Source organism: Mytilus trossulus, chromosome 1 (assembly GCF_036588685.1).
Source record: "Mytilus trossulus isolate FHL-02 chromosome 1, PNRI_Mtr1.1.1.hap1, whole genome shotgun sequence".
Taxonomy (NCBI): Eukaryota; Metazoa; Mollusca; class Bivalvia; order Mytilida; family Mytilidae; genus Mytilus; species Mytilus trossulus.
Window position 1 is genome coordinate 23,926,382 of NC_086373.1, and position 22,319 is coordinate 23,948,700.

General features: G+C 30.8%; 1 protein-coding gene across 1 annotated transcript; it reads left to right on the forward strand.

Annotated features, from left to right (window-relative positions):
* Positions 1-263: 263 nt before the first annotated feature.
* On the forward strand, positions 264-21,204 carry LOC134719426 (capping protein inhibiting regulator of actin dynamics-like). The gene is made up of 3 exons (XM_063582429.1): positions 264-363; positions 6,185-6,991; positions 17,628-21,204. Exons 2-3 carry the CDS (start codon positions 6,439-6,441, stop codon positions 18,662-18,664), a joined length of 1,590 nt encoding a protein of 529 aa, XP_063438499.1. The 5' UTR covers positions 264-363; positions 6,185-6,438; the 3' UTR covers positions 18,665-21,204.
* The last annotated feature ends 1,115 nt before the right edge of the window (positions 21,205-22,319 follow it).

The window sequence follows — 22,319 nt, forward strand, 5'->3', positions numbered from 1 at the left end:
AGACATTAAATAAAAATTATTATGTTACAAAATTACTTCTTTAACAATTTTTAAGTAAATATAATGATCCCCATTTCAGGATCATAAATTTTAAATCATTTCCCTGCTTTATTTCGTAGACATTTTTTATGACATATTGCATAAAAATAGCCCATTTATTTTAATCTTTATTAAATGTTACGTTTAATTTTTAACCCTATATAATAATCAGTCGCACAATGGTATTAAAACTAAATCTAATTATGTACTATTTAGGACTAATCAGATTTGACCTTTTATTTTCCACAGTGAAAAGCAGACGTCTGTTTATAGCATGTTATGTAGGAGAAATGTCATGGAACACAGACATGCCAAAAATGGATGGTAAGTTAGTGCCAGAAACTTTTTAATCTTTTTTGGAGGGGGTTTGTACAGACCTATTACATTGTAATTCTGAAAATATTTGCTAAACTTTTTCAAAAAAGAAAAAAATCATTAAATTTTGTACAAATAAACTGTAAAATGGACTGGTTTCATTAATCTTTTGATATATTTATAGATCAGTGTCTTGCATAGAAATGTATTATCATGGGATTTTTTGTGATTTTATTTTGGAAATATTATGCCTGACGTTTTTTTGTGGGGGATGATTATTTTTCCTCTACTTTTTATATTGAGCTAGTTTACTGGTTGAGCATTTGTTGCCAATTTCATGATCAGTGATTTGATTTGCATTAAAATCTCATATCTGATTCTAAAACGTGTATCCAATTAACAAACAGTCAAAAGAAACAATTAACAATGCATGGACTTGATATAATGTATCAGCATTTCATGTGTATTTCAGACTAAAAACGATCTAGTTAACCATAGGAATAACCTCCAAAGACTTCTGATAGTCATTGTACCAAATTTAAACATTAATATAAATATATGACTGAGATGTATGTGGAGTTGTGTATAATTACAATTTTTGTAGGGTTGTCATAGATTTAAAAAATGTAAATCATGGTGTTATCTGAAAATGACTTTTTGAGGCTGGACTGGTCAAAGAAATTCGGTTTTTTTAAGGTGACTCTTTTGTTTTCAGGTTTTAGTGTTGACATTCTTATCTTTTTAAAAACTGAACAAACTTAGGGCATGTGTAGCCCATCTTCAACAGTCAAACTTAGGGCATGTGTAGCCCATCTTCAACAGCTTACTTATCTAAATTCTAGGTTAATGATATCAAGGTGACATTTAAATCTTCAAGTCAAAGAAAAGCTGACAATGCCATGACAAAATGGAACGTTTGCACTCTTGGTGTGTTGCTTGGTTCTAGTTTTATTTATGTTAACCCCACATCTAATTTTCCAATTATTTTCTGTAAGAACCAATTAATATTCCATGCATGCTTTTATATAATGATGCAGGTTTTAAGTAGAATTGATTAATAAGGATTATACATAAAATACCTAACAATCTTTTATTTTATTGTAAAATAATAGAAAACTCAAGTTTAATGGTGATATCCATACTGAAACTCTTTATTAGCTCATCTTACCCAACTTGGCCACAATCGTCTTTGGGGTATTTCATTTAAAAAATGTGTCCAATGACCCGGCCACCATGGCTAAAAACAGATCAGTGGGGTGAAATGCAGATTTTGACTCTGAAACCAAAGCATTTAGAGCAAATCAAACACAAATTGTTAATCAGGCCAAGATCTATCTGCCCTGAAATTTTCAGACAAACAACCTTTTGTTGGGTTGCTCCCTTTGAATTGGTCATTTTAAAGAATTTTTGCAGATATGGGATATTATCTGGAAATATAATTACAGATAGAGATAAACTGTAAGCAGAAATGATGTTCAAAGTAAAATCTACAAATAAGTCAGCATGACTAAAATATTCAATTGACCCTTTAAGGAGTTATTGTCCTATAAAGTAAATTTTTAACAAATTTTCGTATATTTTTGTAATCTTATAAAAGTCTTCTCCTCTGAAACTACTTTAAATACTTAAAACAAATTTAACTAAACTTAGTCACAATCATCATAAGGATATCTAGTTTAAGAAATGTGTTTGATGACCTTGCCTGCCAACCAACATGTCAGACATGGCTTAAAATAGAACATAAGCGTAAAATGCAGTTTTTGGCTGATATTTTTTAAACTAAAGCAAAAATATAATTTCAGGCATCAATTGTAAATAGAAATATCTGTTGAGCAACACAGGCTCCTTGGGGCTTCTTGTTTGTCTTGCCTGCCACTTGTCACATAAGGTAAAATATAGATTCCTACCCTGCAACAAGTGTATTACGATATTTCTCCACTCAAGACAGTTAAATTTTATTATTTAAAGCGCGAGGCTTGCCGAGCTTTTTTAAATAATTAAAATTTAACTGTCGAGAGTGGAGAAATATCGTTATACACGAGTTAAAGTGTCAAAATCTGTTTCTATAATGACTTTTATCAATATTTCCAAGATTTTCAGAAACGGTAAAGTCACCTTTTTCATGAAGTCACAATAGGAAAATTTCCGAAGAAAACAAAACATTTTGACGTCATAATCAAATTTCCACTAATCATTTACTGAGAACAGATTTTTCACTTAGTGAGTGAGGAGAAATATAGATTCTTACACTGCAACAAGTGTATTACGATATTTCTCCACTCTCGACAGTTAAATTTTATTATTTAAAGCGCGAGGCTTGCCGAGCCCTTTAAATAATAAAATTTAACTGTCGAGAGTGGAGAAATATCGTAATACACGAGTTATAGTGTCGGAATCTGTTTCTCTAATGCTTTTTATCGTTCTTTTTCAAAGATTTTCAGAAAATTGTGCTCTTTATATGCTACGTCATCAGGCAAGGTCGCCTTTTTTCATGACGTCACAATAGGAAAATTGAGAAGAAAACAAAACATTTTGACGTCATAATCAAATTTCAACTAATCATTTGCCGAGAACAGATTTTTCACTAGTGAGGAGAACTATTTTTCTCACACCGGTCAGGAAATGTGAAAATAGCACAAAAATTAGAGAAATATTTTTCTTACACCGGTTAGGAAATGTGTAAATAGCACAAACATTAGAGAAATATTGTTTATGTATTTTTTCATGTTCTTTATTCATCTGATTGCATAAAAAAAGTTTGCTAAAAATTCAGAAACATAGCACATTATATATCTTCAGATTGGATTGAAAAATTTATGCTAAATAATCATAAACATAGCGTATAAATCAGCATTATAGCACAAATATGTATATTAAAAGATTAAAAATTGTGGAATGACATTAGCGGTCTGATTTGATGTTAAAGAATTTATGCTTAAAAATCAGCAACATAACATATATATCTTCTGATTCTTTATCGATTGTTGAACTGAGCTGATCTGTAAATCATAATATACAAAGATCATTTAGGTCGAAGAGCGGTAGTAAATTATATTGTAGTGAGAATGTCAAGGATTAGGCCATTTCTTAAAGACTTAGTACAGAAATCATCTGAAGGAGCAAAGATATATTTACTTCATTAAAAGCTGTCTATTTGATGAAGGAGCAATTCACATATCCTTATTGGATAATCGTTGAAACAGAACAAATGTTGAGACATGCCTGTAATAAGATTTTATCCCTGAACGGCCATTCAGATTATCTCAAACATCAGATAAGAATGGACAATATTGTCTTGGCTATCTATCTCATTGATTTTATTACTATAAGGAATCTTTAATTTCCAGGGATTAACTATCAGATATCTATTTGTTTCAGTATTGGTCTCGGTTTAGACTAATTGTCTACTTCCTTGAAAATATTCTTTACATTATCTTCAAAAAAACGTTAGAAAAGCAAATACTGTCATTACACTAGTAAACCAATTTTGTTTCATTGACCTCTGAAATTTCACAAAAATAATAAGATTATTCAATAATATTTTTTAATAATATGAAAAAGCTACTTGTTATGTCTTAAACGTGTTGAAATTGACATATTTAACGTATAATACAAAAATATTGAGATTTGGTATCATTGACAATGACACAATTATCTATTAAATGGCAAAATAATGTGGATGTTATGAACTATATATCATCAATTTATAGCCCTCAACAATAAGCATAATCCATACTGCATCATCATGTATAAAAGGTACTGACATGAAAAAATGTTAAACAATTCAAACAAGAAAAAACTAACAGGCACTAAAACCAACTTGCATGAGGACCAAAGACACAAAGTTTCGATCATAAAGTTCTCAACAGTTACTGAAAGTTAACCAATAACAATTTATAACTAATCAAATTCTCACAGGCTTAAGAATCTATCATTGTACATCCAACAGATTTAGGGCAATTTTTTTTTTTATGATTCATATGTTGTACTGTTACACCACTGTCCCAGGTCTTGGGAGGGTTAAAGCATACAAAAATGTGTAATCCCTCCACATTCTTTATGTTCCTTGTCTCAAGTCAGGAGTCTGTAGTTCAGTGATTGTCATTGGTTCATGTCTGTTGCATTTGTATATTGTAAATTATTTTGCTATGAGTATACTCTATTTATATGTTTCATATTATTTATGTCTGAGCCTTTTATAGCTGACTATTTTTTAGTTTAAACAATATCTATATATAGCTGACAATAGGGTATGGATTTTTCTCATTGTTGAAGGCAGTACAGTTTTTATTATTACTATCATCCACTTCATTTAAATTTTGGTGGATAGTTGTCTCATTGGCAATCATACCACATCCCCTTATTTTCATAAAGAGGGTAATGGGTAAAAAAATAAGGCTTTTTCATATCTATATCGACTCCTTTAATCAACAGTTATGAGATAATGATTGATATCAAGATGCATAACAAGTATAACAAGCAAAGATTTATTAACCCCCTCTCATTAAGCTTTTTATTTTTGAGATTTACATTTTTTATGTGGAAAATTCTTTCCTCACTTGTTATACAATATTTTGTACATTCTGATATTAGTGTCTCCCCCAAAAACAAAGTCCTGGATCTGCTATTTGAAGTTTTGTTTTACCTAAGACATACACATATTGGAAAAATATCAGGCAACTGTTACATACTGGTACTTATTATTTTTATGGGATAAACTGTTCCAGATTCCAGGATATTGGAAAACCATGAATTTAAGTATCAGACCATATATAAAGGATTCAACTTTCAAGAAAAGAGATTAACATGAATAAATCGTACATTTTTTTTTTATTTGATTATACTAAATATTGAGAACAAATTATGAAATGGATAATTAGCATGGAAGAAAAATTAACTTGAAAAAAATATCAAACAATGCACTGCAGGTAATTTATATTTCTTATAAACACAGGTTAAAATAAAATTATAGTGAATTTTTCATAGATCTTGCTTAAATAGAATATTAAAAATAGTTCTTTGTAAATTTTCCACACAAAAAAACAAATGCATGATTCTTAGGGACTCAAGTGCCATTCTTAGTCAGAATCATGGCAATTTAGAAGAATGTTAAAACATGTCTGGAAAAAATCCACGCCATAACGATTCTATTTTGAAGTTTCCCTCATCTTCATTTAAAAATGCTAGGTCTTTCGTTACTAATTTTCTGGTAATTTGAGAAATCTCTAGACAAATTTTGGTTAGAATGATTGCAAATAACAAAGTTATATATAGTTCCACTTAAAGATTTTTGGTGCATCTCAACCAAATTATCATGGGTAATACCAGAACTGGAAAAGAAATGAATGTTGTATTCATGCACCATTGAACATTTTAAACATAAATAAATGAAAACTATAGCCAGTTTTTGTTTGTCATGTTTTCACTTCTGTCTGATTCTTCGGCAGATTGGTACTATGTGATATGACAATTCTGGAAACTTTGGTATTTAAAACCAAATGATACCTCCATGCATTTAAGTGTTTTGAAATGTATATCAAGTTATTTTCAAGCACATCTATATCCGGTTAGAAAACAAATCCAGAGAAAAAACAACTCAAATCTTGAGCCCATAAACATAGATCTACAGATAAAAGAGGACTTATGTGTAATCAACTACAGGTTTCAGATGACCACTAGCACTGGTTGTGCAATGCACAAGCTTCTCAGTTCTAGTCAACTTTTATGCAACTTTCTAGGTTTGTGGACCAATGAATTCCAATAGAAATATATTGAACGCAGAATTATTTAAGATATCTCTTTAATGTCTCTACAATAAATTGTCTTTCAGAAACAGCATTTACAGTATTGCCTTGAGAATGGATGTTATAGTTGATGTCTAATGGGACTAAAGTACTAGAATTAAAGTAGCAAGTAAAAAAGAGATCAAAACTAAAAGGAAATAAATCTTAAAGAGTTGGAAGGCACATCAGTTATAGATGCAGTAGAATTATAGAACCTCAAAAAATATTTCAACAGAGAAACAAGGTGAAAACAGAATTCTTAAAAAGTTATATAGAGAATTCAGAAATATCTTTTGTCAAGATGGAAAATGGTATCCATGACGATCAGACACCTGATAATGATAAGACTGAAAACCTGACAGTGGCTGATGAAGTCAGTGTTAAAACAGGGGATGCAACTGGTGGTAAAAGTGAACAAAATAATGCTGAAGAAGATGATGACAAAAAAGGGGAGATAAATGGGGAAGATAGGGTTTCCATACCAGACTACACTCCTCCCCAATCAGCTGATGCCTCATTTTCAACAGATGCAAATGATGTTGAAGATAATAAGAAGTTGGATAATGATCCATCTAAAGACCAAACATCAAAGGATGCAAATGGAACAGATGAATTCCCAGTAAGACCAACTACTAGTGAAGAAGTTACAAGGCCAACCAACACTGCAGATGACACCAATGAAATGTCAGGTCAGAGGTCAAGGTCAGGAAGTGATAGCCAAGTTCCTGCTCCTGTCAAGAAATCTGAAGACCCTGATAGACCAGACTCCTCGTCAAGTGAAGAAACGGGTTCATGGATATCAAGCTCATCAAGTGACAAGTCAGAAAAGAAATCAGAAGCTCAGACGAAGGAAGGTAAGGTCATAAACTAGGTCAGGGAAGAAAAAATAATTCAGTAACTCAATTTGTACATTAATCCTCTGTTTGGAAACAATTGTTATCGATGTTACATCACATTTGGTGTTCACATTACAAAATCAATAACATTTATATACATTTGGAATACATGTACATTTTTTATTCAGGTAAACAACAGACCAGGATTGAATAAGATATTTAAATTAGACTTCTTAATTTAGTGATATCTTAAAATCAATTTAATGCATTAAGTTTGTTAAAAAAAATTTAATAAATGAATTTTTGATATATGTACTGTTAAATGTTTTTTTTATCAGTAACCGTCTATGCAATCGTAGATATATACATGTACATGTAATATAATTTCCATAATCAATATTAGTAAAATGTGACAAAACAAATGAATTGATACGTCACAGTAAAATGTTACAAAACAAATGTATTGAGACGTCACTATAAGCCTTGAGATAATTGACCATTTAAAGTTTAAACATGATATTTTCTTAAAAGTCTAATAATATAAGATAAACGCTGTCATTGTGTATTTAACTGATTTTAAAAGATTTCTTTCAAGTAATTTGCACGTTTGTCCATAATTTAGTTATAATATGACAAATTTAGCATTAAAGAGGTAGGCATTTTAATTCATTAGCAGCATGTTTCTGAATAATTGTACAAAAAGCTACAAGTCTGAGTATATATACACTATTGTGTCTTTTTGAATCAGGGTATGATGTATATCAAACAAAAAAAGTTGTTACAAGCCATTTAAAACAACTGCTGGGGGGTGGAAGTTCAAAAACTAGCCTCATTTATTATCTTGTGTTTTGTTTGGCTCCATTTACACTGTTTCTAGATAATTTTGAAGACCTTGACATTATACATTAATGATTATTGTTTCCGTTTAAAATTTTACTAAGGAGTTTGGTATTTTTTTTGTTTTACTTATCCTTCCAGATTCTTGCTGTCCACTAATATCAACATTTACCGGTGCATGTATATCATTAATTAAGATGAGATATAAGTCATAAAAAAACTTTAATTATGATCTTATAATGGGCTATAAAAAAAATTATAGGAGATTGGTAATGGTTCTGTTTTCACATTAACTTATTCTTTGAAGAGAAAATGAGGACAATTATTTTTGGAAAATATTGTTCAATAATGGATATGCATGTTCCTGACATTTGGGTTAAACTGATAACTCTGGTCCATTACAAGGTCTTACTGTTCATACTCCTTCATATTGTCATTCCTGAATAAAAGTACAATAGAAGACAAACAACTTGATCTGTACTTGTCAATGTTTACTCAACTTTTTTTTAACATCTGTGTAAAAAGCAATGTCAGTATTAGCACAGCGGTCACGAAATGTATTGTGGTATTGTTTTCTGGGGCCTAATTGAGCTTTATATGTAAACTAATTTGCCGTTATATGGAAACTGACTAGTTAATCAATACGTTTATAATCAATGCTTAATTACTACCTTATCTGTTTGATAAGAGACACAGAATTAATTTCTACTTTTAATCACCTGTGCAGGTACAAATCCAGGTATTTGTATGAATTCTGCGTAATTTATAGATAAATATTACAAAAGAGAATCCATAGATGATAAATCTTTTTATGGTCACATAATTCACTTAAACTCAGTAGACAAATTACACTTGGATCAACTACAAGCTATTACAAATATAAAGGTAAAGTTAATTTAATTGATTTAATTGTTTTCTTAATGCTATAATATAAATATCTGTAAATTATTTTAGTGAATTAAATGATATTTATAAAGGATTTGTTGGTAATGTTTTTTATAGTAAGCCATATTCTCTATATACATTGTAATTGCTCTTCAGTGCTATAATTATTCAATAACCAATATAATTTGAAAGTCATAATTGCAAAGACCTAAAATGATTTAAACAGCGACTTTAGTGCTAAGATGAAGGCCAAAACTTCTTGCCTCTTGCATCGTTTTTTCCTGCATTGACCCTGCTCATTTTAATTTGATGATTTAGCTGTCATTCAATGTTCCCTTTATGTCCTGCTTAGTTTCTTCTACATGCTCTTTTTTAGCTCACCTGGCATAGCCATGTGAGCTTATTCCATCACTTGGCGTCCGTCGTCCGTCGTCTGTCGTCGTCGTCTGTCGTCGTACACTATTTCAAGAATCTTCTCCTCTGAAACTACTGGGCCAAATACTTCCAAACTTTTACTGAATGTTCCTTAGGGTATCTAGTTTATAAATTGTATCCGAAGTTTTGATCTATCAACAAACATGGCCGCCATTGCTAAAAATAGAACATAGGGGTCAAATGCAGTTTTTGGCTAATATCTCAAAAACGAAAGCATTTAGAGCAAATCTGACATGGGTTAAAATGTTTATTAGGTCAAGATCTATTAGCCCTGAAATTTTCAGATGAATCAAACAACCCATTGTTGGGTTGCTGCCACTTAATTGGTAATTTTAAGGAAATTTTGCAGTTTTTGGTCATTATCTTGAATATTATTATAGTTAAAGATAAACTGTAAACAGCAAAAATGATCAGCAAAGTAAGATCTACAAAAAAGTTAATATGACCAATATTGTCAATTGACCCCTTAAGGAGTTATTGCCCTTTAAAGACAAATTTGCTCTATTTGTTCATCAAACTTGCTTAAATTAAAAAATCTTCTCCTCTGAAACAACTGGGCCAAATACTCTCAAACATTAAATAAATGTTCGTTGGGGTATCTGCTTTCTAAAGTGTATCCGAAGTTCTGATCCATCAACAAACATTGCAGCTGTGGCTAAAAATAGAACATAGGGGTCCAAGCAGTTTTTGGCTTATATCTCAAAAACTAAAGCATTAAGAGCAAATTTGTTAAGGGGTAAAAATGTTCAATAGGTCATGATCTATCAGCCCTGAAATTTTCAGACAAAAATGGGTTGCTGCCACTAAATTGGTAATTTTAAGGAAATTTTGCAGTTTTTGGTTATTATCTTGAATATTATTGAATAAAAAGAATAACTGTAAACAGCAGAAATGTTTGGCAAAGTTAGATCTACAAATAATCAATATTATCAACATTTAAATGGCATTTTAAAGCAAAAATGATAATTGTGAAAGGTTTTAGCAAAACATTTCAGGTGAGCGAATCAGGCTCTTGAGAGCCTCTTGTTTTTACCAGCTAAGTGTTCATTCGCCTCAGGTTCTATCTACCGGTATACTTATTTTTCTTTTCTGAACTTTAAAAATGTTTAATATTTGGCATACATTATTTTGATTTTTTATCAGCTTTCTTATCAACACTAAAATTGAACTTTTCATGTAATTTCATTGTTAAAATGAAATTACATGAAGAAAAATAAAAAAAACATTTTACGGTAACTATTTATGAAAGATTTCTTTTCAGTTCGTGCAGTTAATTTAAAACTTACAACATATATTTTGTAATAAAATATTCATGAATAATAAAAAAGATGCAAAGAAGCATAAAGTATATTTAGGCGTTCCTAGGTCTTTATTAAACTTAGTACCTTCTAGAGAAATATCTAAAATTTTCGGAGTTTTATTTAAGATTAGTTTGACCACTTACTCACAATGTGGATGATGTACTGTCTTCATCTCACACTAGCTGTCCCTTTCTTGTTCATCTATCCAGAAAGTTAATATTACCTTGCTTTAATTTTTGTAATGAGGAATAATTTGATATTTCTTTTATTGTATAAAGGATTTTCAAATGGTTTGACAATACTATGATTTTTATTTCACCAATTGAACATGTTGCTTTCAACACACTGGGGTATAATAAAGCATGGCTCCATGTTTAAAAGTAACCCCAAAAACAAGTTCTATTAATCTACTTTTCTCTTTGTATTTATTATAAGAAATACAGTTATGCTTTCCATTTATTACTAGAAATATAAGTATATAAGTATGCAGTCTTGATTAAATACTAGTATTTTAAAATCCCATCAGACTTCATTCTACATGTCCCCAGAAGTTCTCTCGATACCAAATATTCCATGCTCTAAAATCTTTATTGTTCTACACAGGTCTTTCACCTGTCCTTAGTTTTTCTGTTTTGTAATACATATGACCACTAATTCTTTAAGTTTCCATATATAGACATACTAAAATGTCAAGAACGCACATGAACCTGAGTGAACTTTAGAAATTGCAATCTTGAATTAATTAATATTGATTTCAGCAAAACCAATTTACTAGCAGCCCTTGAAGGATCTTGCACTATTTTTCATTAATCAAATAAACTTCAGCTCATCTATTTGGATATGAATATTTTGAAAGATCTAAATGCCTGAAGGTTCATTTCAGATGTTGGAGAAATTATTTTCTCTTTAAGAAGTTTCTAAGTCATTTCATTATAGAATAAGAAGATTTGGTGTGATTGCCAGTGAGATAACTAATTCTCCAGAGACCAAATGATGTAATTGTTAGCAACTATATATTGTGTATGGCCTCCAACAGTGAACAAGCAAGCTAGTGATGAGTCTGATGACCCTGATATAAGTATAGGAAAAACAATTCTAACTAGACCAATGGCCTGATTTATGTACTAAACAACAAACAAAAAACAAGTATAATATACAGTAACAAATGACAACGAATGAATACCATGCTCCTGACTTGGGACAGACACATACATAGTATCGTAGATCCAATAAGACTAAGTTATGTGTCAGAGCCTTAGCATTTTATATCCATCTACTTTTTTCAATGCATTTTTTGAAATTTTGGTTGTATATTGGTATGACGTTGGTGTCGTCGTCATTGTCATCCGAAGACATTTGGTTTTCGCACCATAACTAAAGTATAAGTAAATAGAAATCTATGAAATTTAAACACAAGGTTTATGACGATAGAAGGAAGGTTGGGATTGATTTTTGGTGTTTTGGTCCCAACAGTTGAGGAAAAAAGGGTCCAACAAAAGTTCTTTAATATGCTGAATTTAACCATGTATTTAGATTTTTTAATATTTGGGCCTGGTTATCAAATTGGTCCACATTGAGGTCTAAAGGGTCTAAAATTGAACATTATTTGATTTCATCAAAAATTCTTGGGATTCTATGATATGCTGAATCTTACCATGTATTTAGATTTTGGATATTGGACCATAATAGGTAAATGGCCAATTTAAAATTTTTAAGTTTGTAATTTTAAGTTCTTAATTAGACCACATTCATTCTGTGTCAGAAACCTATGTTGTGTCAATTCTTTAATCACAATCCAGCTGTATCAAGCTTAAATTTTGTGTCCATACTTGCCCCAACTGTTCAGGGTTGGACCTCTGTGATCAATAAAGCTGCACCCTGTGGAGCATCAGGTTTATATATTTTTTAATTTTGTGATTTGGTTGTTGTCTCATGTATGTATTTCCTTAATCTCCTTTAATTCATATGTTAATATTAGATTTTCAATTCTCTCCAGTAATCATCTAATGATCAATTACTGTTCTTTTAACCCTGACTTCTTAATTTGTCAAAACATCACTGCTGGTTTTTTAGCTCACCTGGCCCAGAGGGCCCATTGAGCTTAAGCCATCACTTAGCGTCCGTCGTCTGTCGTCTTAAACTATTTCAAGAATCTTCTCCTCTGAAACTACTAGGCCAAATACTTCCAAACTTTAAATGAATGTTCCTTAGGGTATCTAGTTTATAAATTGTATCCGAAGTTTTGATCTATCAACAAACATGGTCGCCATTGCTAAAAATAGAACATAGGGGTCAAATGCAGTTTATGACTTATATCCCAAAAGCGAAAGCATTTAGAGCAAATCTGACATGGGGTAAACATGTTCATTAGGTCAAGATCTATCAGCCCTGAAATTTTCAGATGAATCAAACTACCCATTGTTGGGTTGCTGCCACTTAATTGGTAATTTTAAGGAAATTTTGCAGTTTTTGGTCATTATCTTGAATATTATTATAGATAAAGATAAACTGTAAACAGCAAAAATGATCAGCAAAGTAAGATCTACAAATAAGTTAAATGACCAAAATTGTCAATTGACCCCTTAAGGGGTTATTGTCCTTAAATGACAATTTTTCACAATTTGTTCATCATATTTGCTAACTTTAAAAAATCTTCTCCTCTAAATCTACTCAACCAAATTCAACCAAACGTCAACTGAATGATCAGTAGGGTGTATAAAATAAAGTTTGTGTTTTATTTTCTATTTCGTCAAAAAACATGGCCGTCATGGCTAAATATAGAACACAGGGTAAAATGCAGTTTTTTGCTTATATCTCAAAAACTCCAGTATTTAGAGCAAATAAGACAAGAAGTTAAAGTATTTATTAGGTCAAGGTCAACCTGTCCTGAAATTTTCAGCCAAATTGGGTAACTGGTTTTTCAGGTATAATGCCCCTGAATTGATGATTTTAAAGAAATTTTGCAGTTTTTTGGTTATTATCTTGAATATTAATATAGATACAGATAAACTGTTAATAGCAAAAATGTTAAGCAAAGTAAGATCTACAAAAAAGTCAATTTGACCAAAATTGTCAATTGACCCCTGTAGGAGTTATTGCCCTTTAAAGACTTTTTTCACAATTTGTTCATCATGTTGACTTACTTTAAAAAATCTTCTCCTTTGAAACTGATGTATCAATTTCAGCCAAACTTAGGCTAAATGAGTTTCAGAGTATCTAGTATAAACTTTCTATTTTATTTCCTTGTATGTCAAGAAACATAGCTCCTATGGCTAAAATAGAACATAGGAGAAAATGATTTTTGTCAAGCCTGCAACTTTTGTTGCAGAAAGCTCGACATAGGGATGGTGATACGGTGGTGGCGGCCGTGTTAGCTCACTTCTTAAAAGGTTTATATTTTAGAAAGTGAAAGACCTGGATGCTTCATACTTTGTATATGGCCCGAGAACACTGTTATTTTGTAGTGCATTTCTTTTAGACAATAAATTCAAATTAAAAAAATCGCACCTGCTCTTTCTCAAAACTAGAAACTTCTACCAGCTCTAACTCAAAATATTGACAATTCTGTGTTAAGGGGGTGTAAAATTCAGTTTGACAGCTTCAGACGTGATAAAATTTGACCTTTTAGAACTGGACCAATTCACTACTAAACATAAAGATTCAGCACCAAATTTTTTTGGACATGTAATTACATACCCCTACTTAATATTTCATGCATTTAATAGCAAGAACTTAATTGGGAAAGTGTATCAAATAAAACATGCAAGTTATACACTGTTTACACTAGGGACTATATTCGTAGACAACGAAAACCAAAGGAAGATAACTGTGTCCTTGGACCTAATATAGATGCCTCATGTTACAAAGTTTCTGTCAGTCACATGTGCAATGTCCTTGACCTCATTTTCATGGTTCAGTGACCACTTGAAAAAAAAGTTCAGAATTTTTGTAATGTTGAATTCTCTCTTATTATTAGAAATAGGATAACTATATTTGGTATGTGCGTACCTTGCAAGGTCCTCATGCCCGTCAGACAGTTTTCACTTGACCTCGACCTCATTTCATGGATCAGTGAACAAGGTTAAGTTTTGGTGGTCAAGTCTATATCTCAGATTCTGTAAGCAATAGGGCTAGTAAATTTGGTGTATGGAAGGACTGTAAGGTGTACATGTCAAACTGGCAGGTGTCACCTGACCTTGACCTCATTTTCATGGTTCAGTGGTTATAGTTAAGTTTTTGTGTTTTGGTCTGTTTTTCTCATACTTTATGTAATAGGTCTACTATATTTGTTGTATGGAATGATTGTAAGGTGTACATGTCTAGCGGGCAGATGTGATCTGACCTTGACCTCATTTTCATGGTTCAGTGGTCAAAGTTAATTTTTTAATTTTTTGTCTTTTTATCTAATATTATATGCCAAAGGTCAACTATATTTGGTGTACTGAAATATATTATGATCTGAATGTCAGTCCCGCAGGTTTTATTTGACCATGACCTCAATTTCACGGTTCATTGCACAGTATTAAGTTTTTGTGTTTTGGTCTATTTTTCTAAAACTTTAAGTAGTAGGTCAACTATGTTTGTTGTATGCAAGCATTGTTAGCTGTACATGTTTGCCTGGCATGGTTCATCAGACCTTGACCTCATTTTCATGGTTAAGTGGTCTTAGTTTAGCTATTTTGGTTAATGTTAAGTTTATGTGACAGTTGTAATAAAGCTTTATACTTAGGACTATCAACATAATATCAATGACTAGTAAAGAAGGTGAGACATTTCAGTGTGTGCACTCTTGCTTTTGAAGAAAATAGGACGATTCAAAGAACATTTAAATAAATTGAAAAGCCAAAATAATCATTGATGAGAGATTTAACCAAAAAAATTAAGGTGAGCGATTCAGGCTCTTGAGAGCCTCTTGTTTTATAATAACTTCAGTCATTACATGTTAAAATAACTGTGTAAATGAAAATAAATAAAAGCAATAAGAGTTGTAGGGCTACAAAACAAATTAATAAATAATGATTTTCCAGTAGCCAATTTACTAATGTATATGAAATTTTGCACTTTCATTATAGAATGATAAAAGTACAGCAATATGTATTCAAAGAATAAGACTTTTATTGACTGTAAATGATATTACTCTATTTAGCTCATCTGACTCTTGGGGTTCATCACCATCCATTATGTCTTTCATTGAATATTGTCGCAAACTTTTTAGAAAATAACTCAACATTGCCAATGAAGATCAAATGCTAAAATGCATGAATTGTCTAATATCTGGAAATCATAATAGACACAGAAATCCAAATGAGTTAAAACATAACTCAAAATGACAAGATCTACCATTTCCTGTTTTTGTTTAATCTGTAAACAGAAAAAAAATAATCAGTTTTACAAGAAATATATTTGCACTTCTTACTTTATTCAGATATAGTCTATTTGCCAATTCACGTAATTGACTTCCATTTTTCAGATGTCTCCCATATAAGGGACATTATTTTTCATTGAAAGTGGAAAGAGCACATTTATTGGAATAACCTTCATTTTTAGTTCATTTAGCTATAAACTTTTGATATAAGCAGCTATTTTCACTAGAAATTGGTTAAAAAGCTGATATATCACATTCAACTTTTCATGCTTTGCATAAGCAGAAGCCAATTTTGTCCTTCATAGAACCAATCTATGATTGACAAATGGAAGCAATTTGTGTTTAAAGGTAATTAGCAAATGGACTATTAATCTTAATATTAGGATCATTATCTATACAGTGTGATACATAGCTGTCAGAAAGATGAACCACAGTGTAAATCTATAAGAAAAGACTACAGAGTAAATATGTGGAAGAAAGTCAAACTGCTTGTACTTTACTGTGTTCAAATGCACAAGTATATATCGCCTTTTATGAGGTCTTGTAAATTCCTACCTTATTTTGTACTGGCTTTTTAACATATACATGAGAAAAGTACTCAATTTGGATCAATTTATTCTAGTATACATTAATAAGAATTGAAAGATGCATGAAAACCAGAAAATATGATGTTTCCCCCAACACTGCATCAATATTTTATTGCTTGAAAATAATTTTAAAATTAAAAATGTGTGTCCAAATGTTTGTACAGGTAAAGAGTAAAAGCTAAAATTGATTTAAAGTGACTTTGAACTGCCTTTACCCAAGGCATGTATTCATAATAATAATAAATGTAAACTAAACTAAGGTTGGATTAGGCTTTTAAAGTATCGAAAACTACAAGATCTTTCTGTTATAAAGTGATACTATTTAAAAGTTATGGGTTGGGAGGAAATAATCAATTTTATAACAAAGCCATCTTATTTCGATTTATCAATCTGGTAAGCGTTCTCTTGTGTGAACCCTGATTCAGGGTTACAAATGTCAAAATCATTGTACCTTTTCTTTGTAATATATTTTATTCCACTTCTTCAACTTAACTTACTATGGGACAGAAATTCTGACACATATCTATCATGTCTAAACGTAGCTGTTTCTATGATTCTAGAATGTTTATAATGCAAATTTGAAGATTTTTATTTAATTTTGTATTTAAAATTTGACCTAGCAAATATGCATTATGTACATATAATGTCCAGAACTTGTAACTGAAATTAGTTAGATTTGTGGGTTTGTTCAAAATATTTGCAAATACTTGTATTAGAGTATTAAAAGTTAGATTGTGTAGTTATACATCATATTTTTATTGTGACTTAAAAGTGAGTGTCAAGTGATCGAGGCAAGTTCTATAAACTGTTAATTTTGTATATCTTTGAATTTAAATTTAGCTCTATTAATTAGAGATACTCAACTATAAGTTTGTAGATTATTTATAGTTTTGACACTAATTGATATATTTTAATTGTTCCTTTTAAAGTTTTTTCTTAAATTAATAAGGGAAATTTTTATGTGTATCATTTTAGAAAGGTAAAGAAAAAATGTCAGTTAATTATATGGAGAGAAAAAATAAAAAAAAGTAAATACCGGTTCTTAAGTATAAATTCTTTTTATTCTTAGGCTAAATATCAAAATCTTATCAATTTTAATTTACTTTTATTGGCATAATGAAAGAGATAAAATTGTTTATAACAGTATGTAATAGTTGTTTACGACACATTGAGTTTACATTGCAAAGATATTCAGTGTTCACTTGTCAGGACTAATACAATTACCTAAATTAAACTATTTACAGGTAAACAGATTGTTGAAGGAAGTGATGACCAGTTAGCAACAAGTAGTCCTCAAGACAACAACCAGGGATTAGTTAATATAAGTGAAGAACAAAAGGTCGAGCAAAGCCAAGAAAACCAGGAGGATACTAAAGAGAAACAAGAAACCAGTTCAACAAACAATATGAGTTCAGAGGAGAAAACTATTGAGCCTGTTGAAACTGTCCCTGAAACACAGAAGACAGATGATGTAGAACCAAAAAAAGATGATGTAGAACCAAAGACAGAGGAAAATGAGAATAAGAATGAAACTAATGATGAAAAGAAGGACGAAGAAGTAACTAAGCAGGAAGAAACAAAAGAACCAGAAAAAGATGCAGCTGCTGAGGAGGAGCAAAACAGACTAGAAGAAGAGAAAAAGGAAGAGGAAAGAAAGAAATTAGCAGAGGAGGAAGAAAGGCGTCTTTTAGATGCTAAATTGGCTGAGGAGGAAGCCTCTAAAAAGAAGGCTGAAGAAGAAGAGGAGACAAAACGTCATGCAGAAGAGGAGGCAAAACTTCAGGCAGAGGAGGAAGCAAGGAAACAAGCTGAAGAGGAAGAGCAGAGGAAGAATGCACTTCTGAATCAACAGGAATCTAAAGATGCCATGCAACAATTGATTGACGACAACACTAGATTGGCTGATGATGCTAAGACCGCTAAAGAGGAACTTCAACAAGTCACAGAGAAGCATAAAGTAGTAGAGACAGAATTAAGTGAATTAAAGAAAGAAAATGATGAAAATAAGGTTCAAGTGAAAAATTTACATGAAGAACTAGAGAAATTAAAAAAGCAAACTCCAGGTACGACAGAAAATGAAGATAATGATGCCCAAATTAGAGACTTGCAATTGAAATTAAAACAAATTGCTCATGAAGATGAAGAAAAGGAAAAGAAAATACAAGAATTAAGTAAAGATCTTCATCAACTGAAAGTAGAATTACGTCAGAAAAGTGCAGGACACTCTAATGATAGAAATGCAGCTGATAATCCCAAGTCAAAATCTTGTGTTATTTTGTAAATCCATATTTAGGATAAAGAGAACCATGAATGATATTTCTGAAATCTGTGATAGGTTAAATTTGTGAAACCAACTAAGTCTTTGGTGCATATTTATCTCAAAGTAAGTGTATATTGTATAAATGTAAATTACCATTTAAATTATTGTACTCTCATTTTTTTTTTCAATTTTCCCTGTAAATAGATTTAATTTACAAGAAATAATTTTCAGACTTAATCTCAATAAAATCTATTATTCATTTTTCATGATTTATTTGATTAAAAAGAAAAGGGTACTAAAACGATTCTAAACACTTTGTGAGCTTTTTTTGTGAAATTGTTTAATATGTAAATTACTTTTATTTATTTGTATAGAAGAATGTAGACTCCTTTTAAGTGCAATCAAATTGATAAACAAAACTAATTTATGTATAGATATGTAAATTACCCCTAATTTGTCCAAAAGTTCTTGACTTTACATGTTTGTACATACTAATTTTAATATTCATTTACTAACCAATATTTAATTGAATATGAGGGTCAATACTGGAATATGATTAAGAAAGCAGTTTTCACTGAGAATATATATTTTCCCTAATTGATGAAACTATTAAGTTTAGGACATATGTTTCAAATACACGTTATTATAATTATCCAGAAAAGAATAGATAATATGACTCCTGAATCTAAACCTATTAAAATAATTTTATTGTGATGGGGTCATTTTCATCAGTGAAGAAATCAAGTATAAATTCTAAGTAAAAAAATAATATGGTAAAAAAGGGGGGTACAAGAACTTTTTATATTGAATATTCCTTTAAGGCCCTACCTAGAAATAGTCATCAGGCTTAAGGTATAAAAAAAATATTTATGACTAATATAGAATTTGTACTAATGCAAAATCTGAAGTGATGTTAGCTTAATCATATTTTTATGCTCTGTGTATGGGCATTATGTTTTCTGGTCTGTGTGTCCACTCGTCCATCTATCCTCCTGTCCTGCTTCAGGTTTAAGTCTTTGGTCATGGTAGTTTTTGATGAAGTTGAAGTCCTATCAACTTGAAACTTAGTACACATGTTTCTAATGATATGATCCTTCTAATTTAAATGCCAAATTAGTGTTTTGACCCCAATTTCACTACCCACTTAACATAGAAAATAATAGCATTATAGGGGGCATCCATGTACTGTGGACACATTCTTGTTTAATCATACTTTGATGACCCCAGTAGACCCCTACTGGATGATACCAGAAGTTTGTTTGTAGCTAAGCACCCAGTGTTTATAATAGTTTACTTTTACCTTTATAAGAATGGACATTTAATTAATCTGATAGCCTTTAATCTACTTTGATTATATGTATGAAAGTCGTGATAAGAAAGTGTAAAAATTATTTTATCTTATAGCAAACTTTATAATTTATTTTAAGGATTTTCAGTCAATACCAAAGTTAAATGTCCTGATTGAATTTTTTAGTTCTATTTATTGACTGTTATGTAATTTATTGATAACATTCTATTTAGTCACAGAGGTAGTTTATTTGTACTGCATAAATTATTATTGACTTATCATGTGCAATTTAGATTAGGGGAAGGGGGAATAACTCAAAATAATCATGAACTTATTGTGGCAAGATAAGCCCAAAAGACCAATAGGAAGGAATTGCATGGTGCTTTTCTTAGATAAAAGAGAGTCAAAGTTCTAGGGAACAATATCATGTTATTACAGAGTGTTATTTTTATCAATAGTAATGTTCATTCTAAAGATATGAAATTTTCATTATGAATTAGCTGAATATGAAAGAGAGGACATTTTTTGGGACGCCAGGATTGGAGTTTTTATGCTTTAAAGCTAGGGATTTCGGGATTGACTCCTTTAGGATCCAGGATTTCTTTTTTGAATTTCAGGATGTCAGGATAGAATTCTTTTAAAATATAGGACCTTGGGGTTTCATGGTTTTTTTTAAAGATGGGATTTCGGGATCACGACCACTCCGACCCCCTTCATGAATAATAAGACAATTTTATTTGAAAAGAATGCACTTTTTGTTCTCTTGACATGTTTATATTTTTTCCATAAAGCATTTACTTTTTTCTAGTCAAACAGTCCAAATAATGCATTTGTACTTTTGGGGAATGAAAATTGTGATGTATTTTTATTTTTGTCATTTGTAATTTCCCATAATCTTATTTTCAATCTTTCGAAAGAAATTTTGATACATAATTTAGTCTAATTACTTATGATACAATGTATTGTAAAGTTGAAGTAATTAGTGTTGTTCTCCAAAGGAACTTAAGATTTTTCTTCGCAATATATCAGTATGATTTTGTGAATCCGTCCATGAACTTTTTTGTTTTAAATCATTTATAATAGATTTCAGTATAATTTACACACAATGCCAAAACTAGTATTAGAAAAACATATATAACAATAATATGTATGTTGAATATAACTATTTTTTCTAGATGAAGTTTCAGGTTTTGGAATTTATTTATAATTTATCTGTAATTGTTACAAAGTACATGTAGCTTTATAAAACTTGTTATCGTCAATTTGTTTGACTTGTTACTGGTCTGATTAAGTTGGATCATCAGTATATATATTTCATCAGGTAGAATTTTCTTATACTTTGCTAAAATGAAAATTTTACTATGCTTTTTTCAAAAATATAATAAGAATTACATTGAAAAGGAAAGGTTGAATGGAAAAATTAATTAATTCGTCCAACATATATTTTAATCTCATTTTTCTCAGAATGACTTCAAGTTTGGCCTGCAGCTTGTCAGTAATGAGTTTGCAGATACCTTGAACATTACAAGATATTGAAGGAATTTCAAAAAAAATCTCACTTATGTCTTAAAAACTGCAGAACAGAAGGAACTTCATATTTGGTAATTATTTCCTGCCAATGGAATTGGATTACAGGCTTTTGCTTAATAGGGTCCAATTGAACACAATGGGGTTTCTATTGGTGTTTTTATAGTGGAATTCCTACATAACAGCAGTAATATTTGATATGTTGTCACACATATTAAAAGGAGCAGGTTCAGGTTCTGTGCTGCCTCAACTAAATCAGGACACACTGAGTTGTCTCCCTGATTTACTTACCATTGGTTTCATGTTGAAAGTCTTAAAGATAAAAGGTTTACCTAAAACATCATAGAAACTCAGACCAGATAAATGCTGTCAAAACAGACATACACACCTTAATTTTTGTATACACAAAATATATTTGACCTATTGCTTATAATAAATGAAAAACAGATCAAAACAAAAACATAAATTTAACATTCACAAATGAACCAAGAAAATGATGTCAAGATCAGATGCTACCTGCCAAACATATATACATCTTACGACCATTCCTTACACCTTATAAATTTTATACACAAAATGTATTTGACCTATTGCCTATAGTACTTGAAAAGCAGACCAAACCACCAAAACTTAACATAGACCAATAAATAATGAAAATGAGGTCAGATGAAACCAGCCAGACTGACATCTAACCATAACAGTCATTCCATACACAAAATTTACTTGACCTATTGCTTATGGTACTTAAAAAACAGACCAAAACAGGTTTTACAGAATGGATATGTGCTGACTATGTGGTATTTTGTTTTGAACATTGTTGAAGGCTGTACTGGGATCTTTATTTGCTTAAATCCTATTTAA

Coding starts and splice junctions, on each gene's coding strand:
- LOC134719426 (XM_063582429.1), top strand. CDS start 6,439: ATGGAAAATGGTATCCATGACGATCAGACACCTGATAATGATAAGACT. Junction 6,992..17,627: donor AGAAGCTCAGACGAAGGAAG/GTAAGGTCATAA, acceptor AACTATTTACAG/GTAAACAGATTGTTGAAGGA.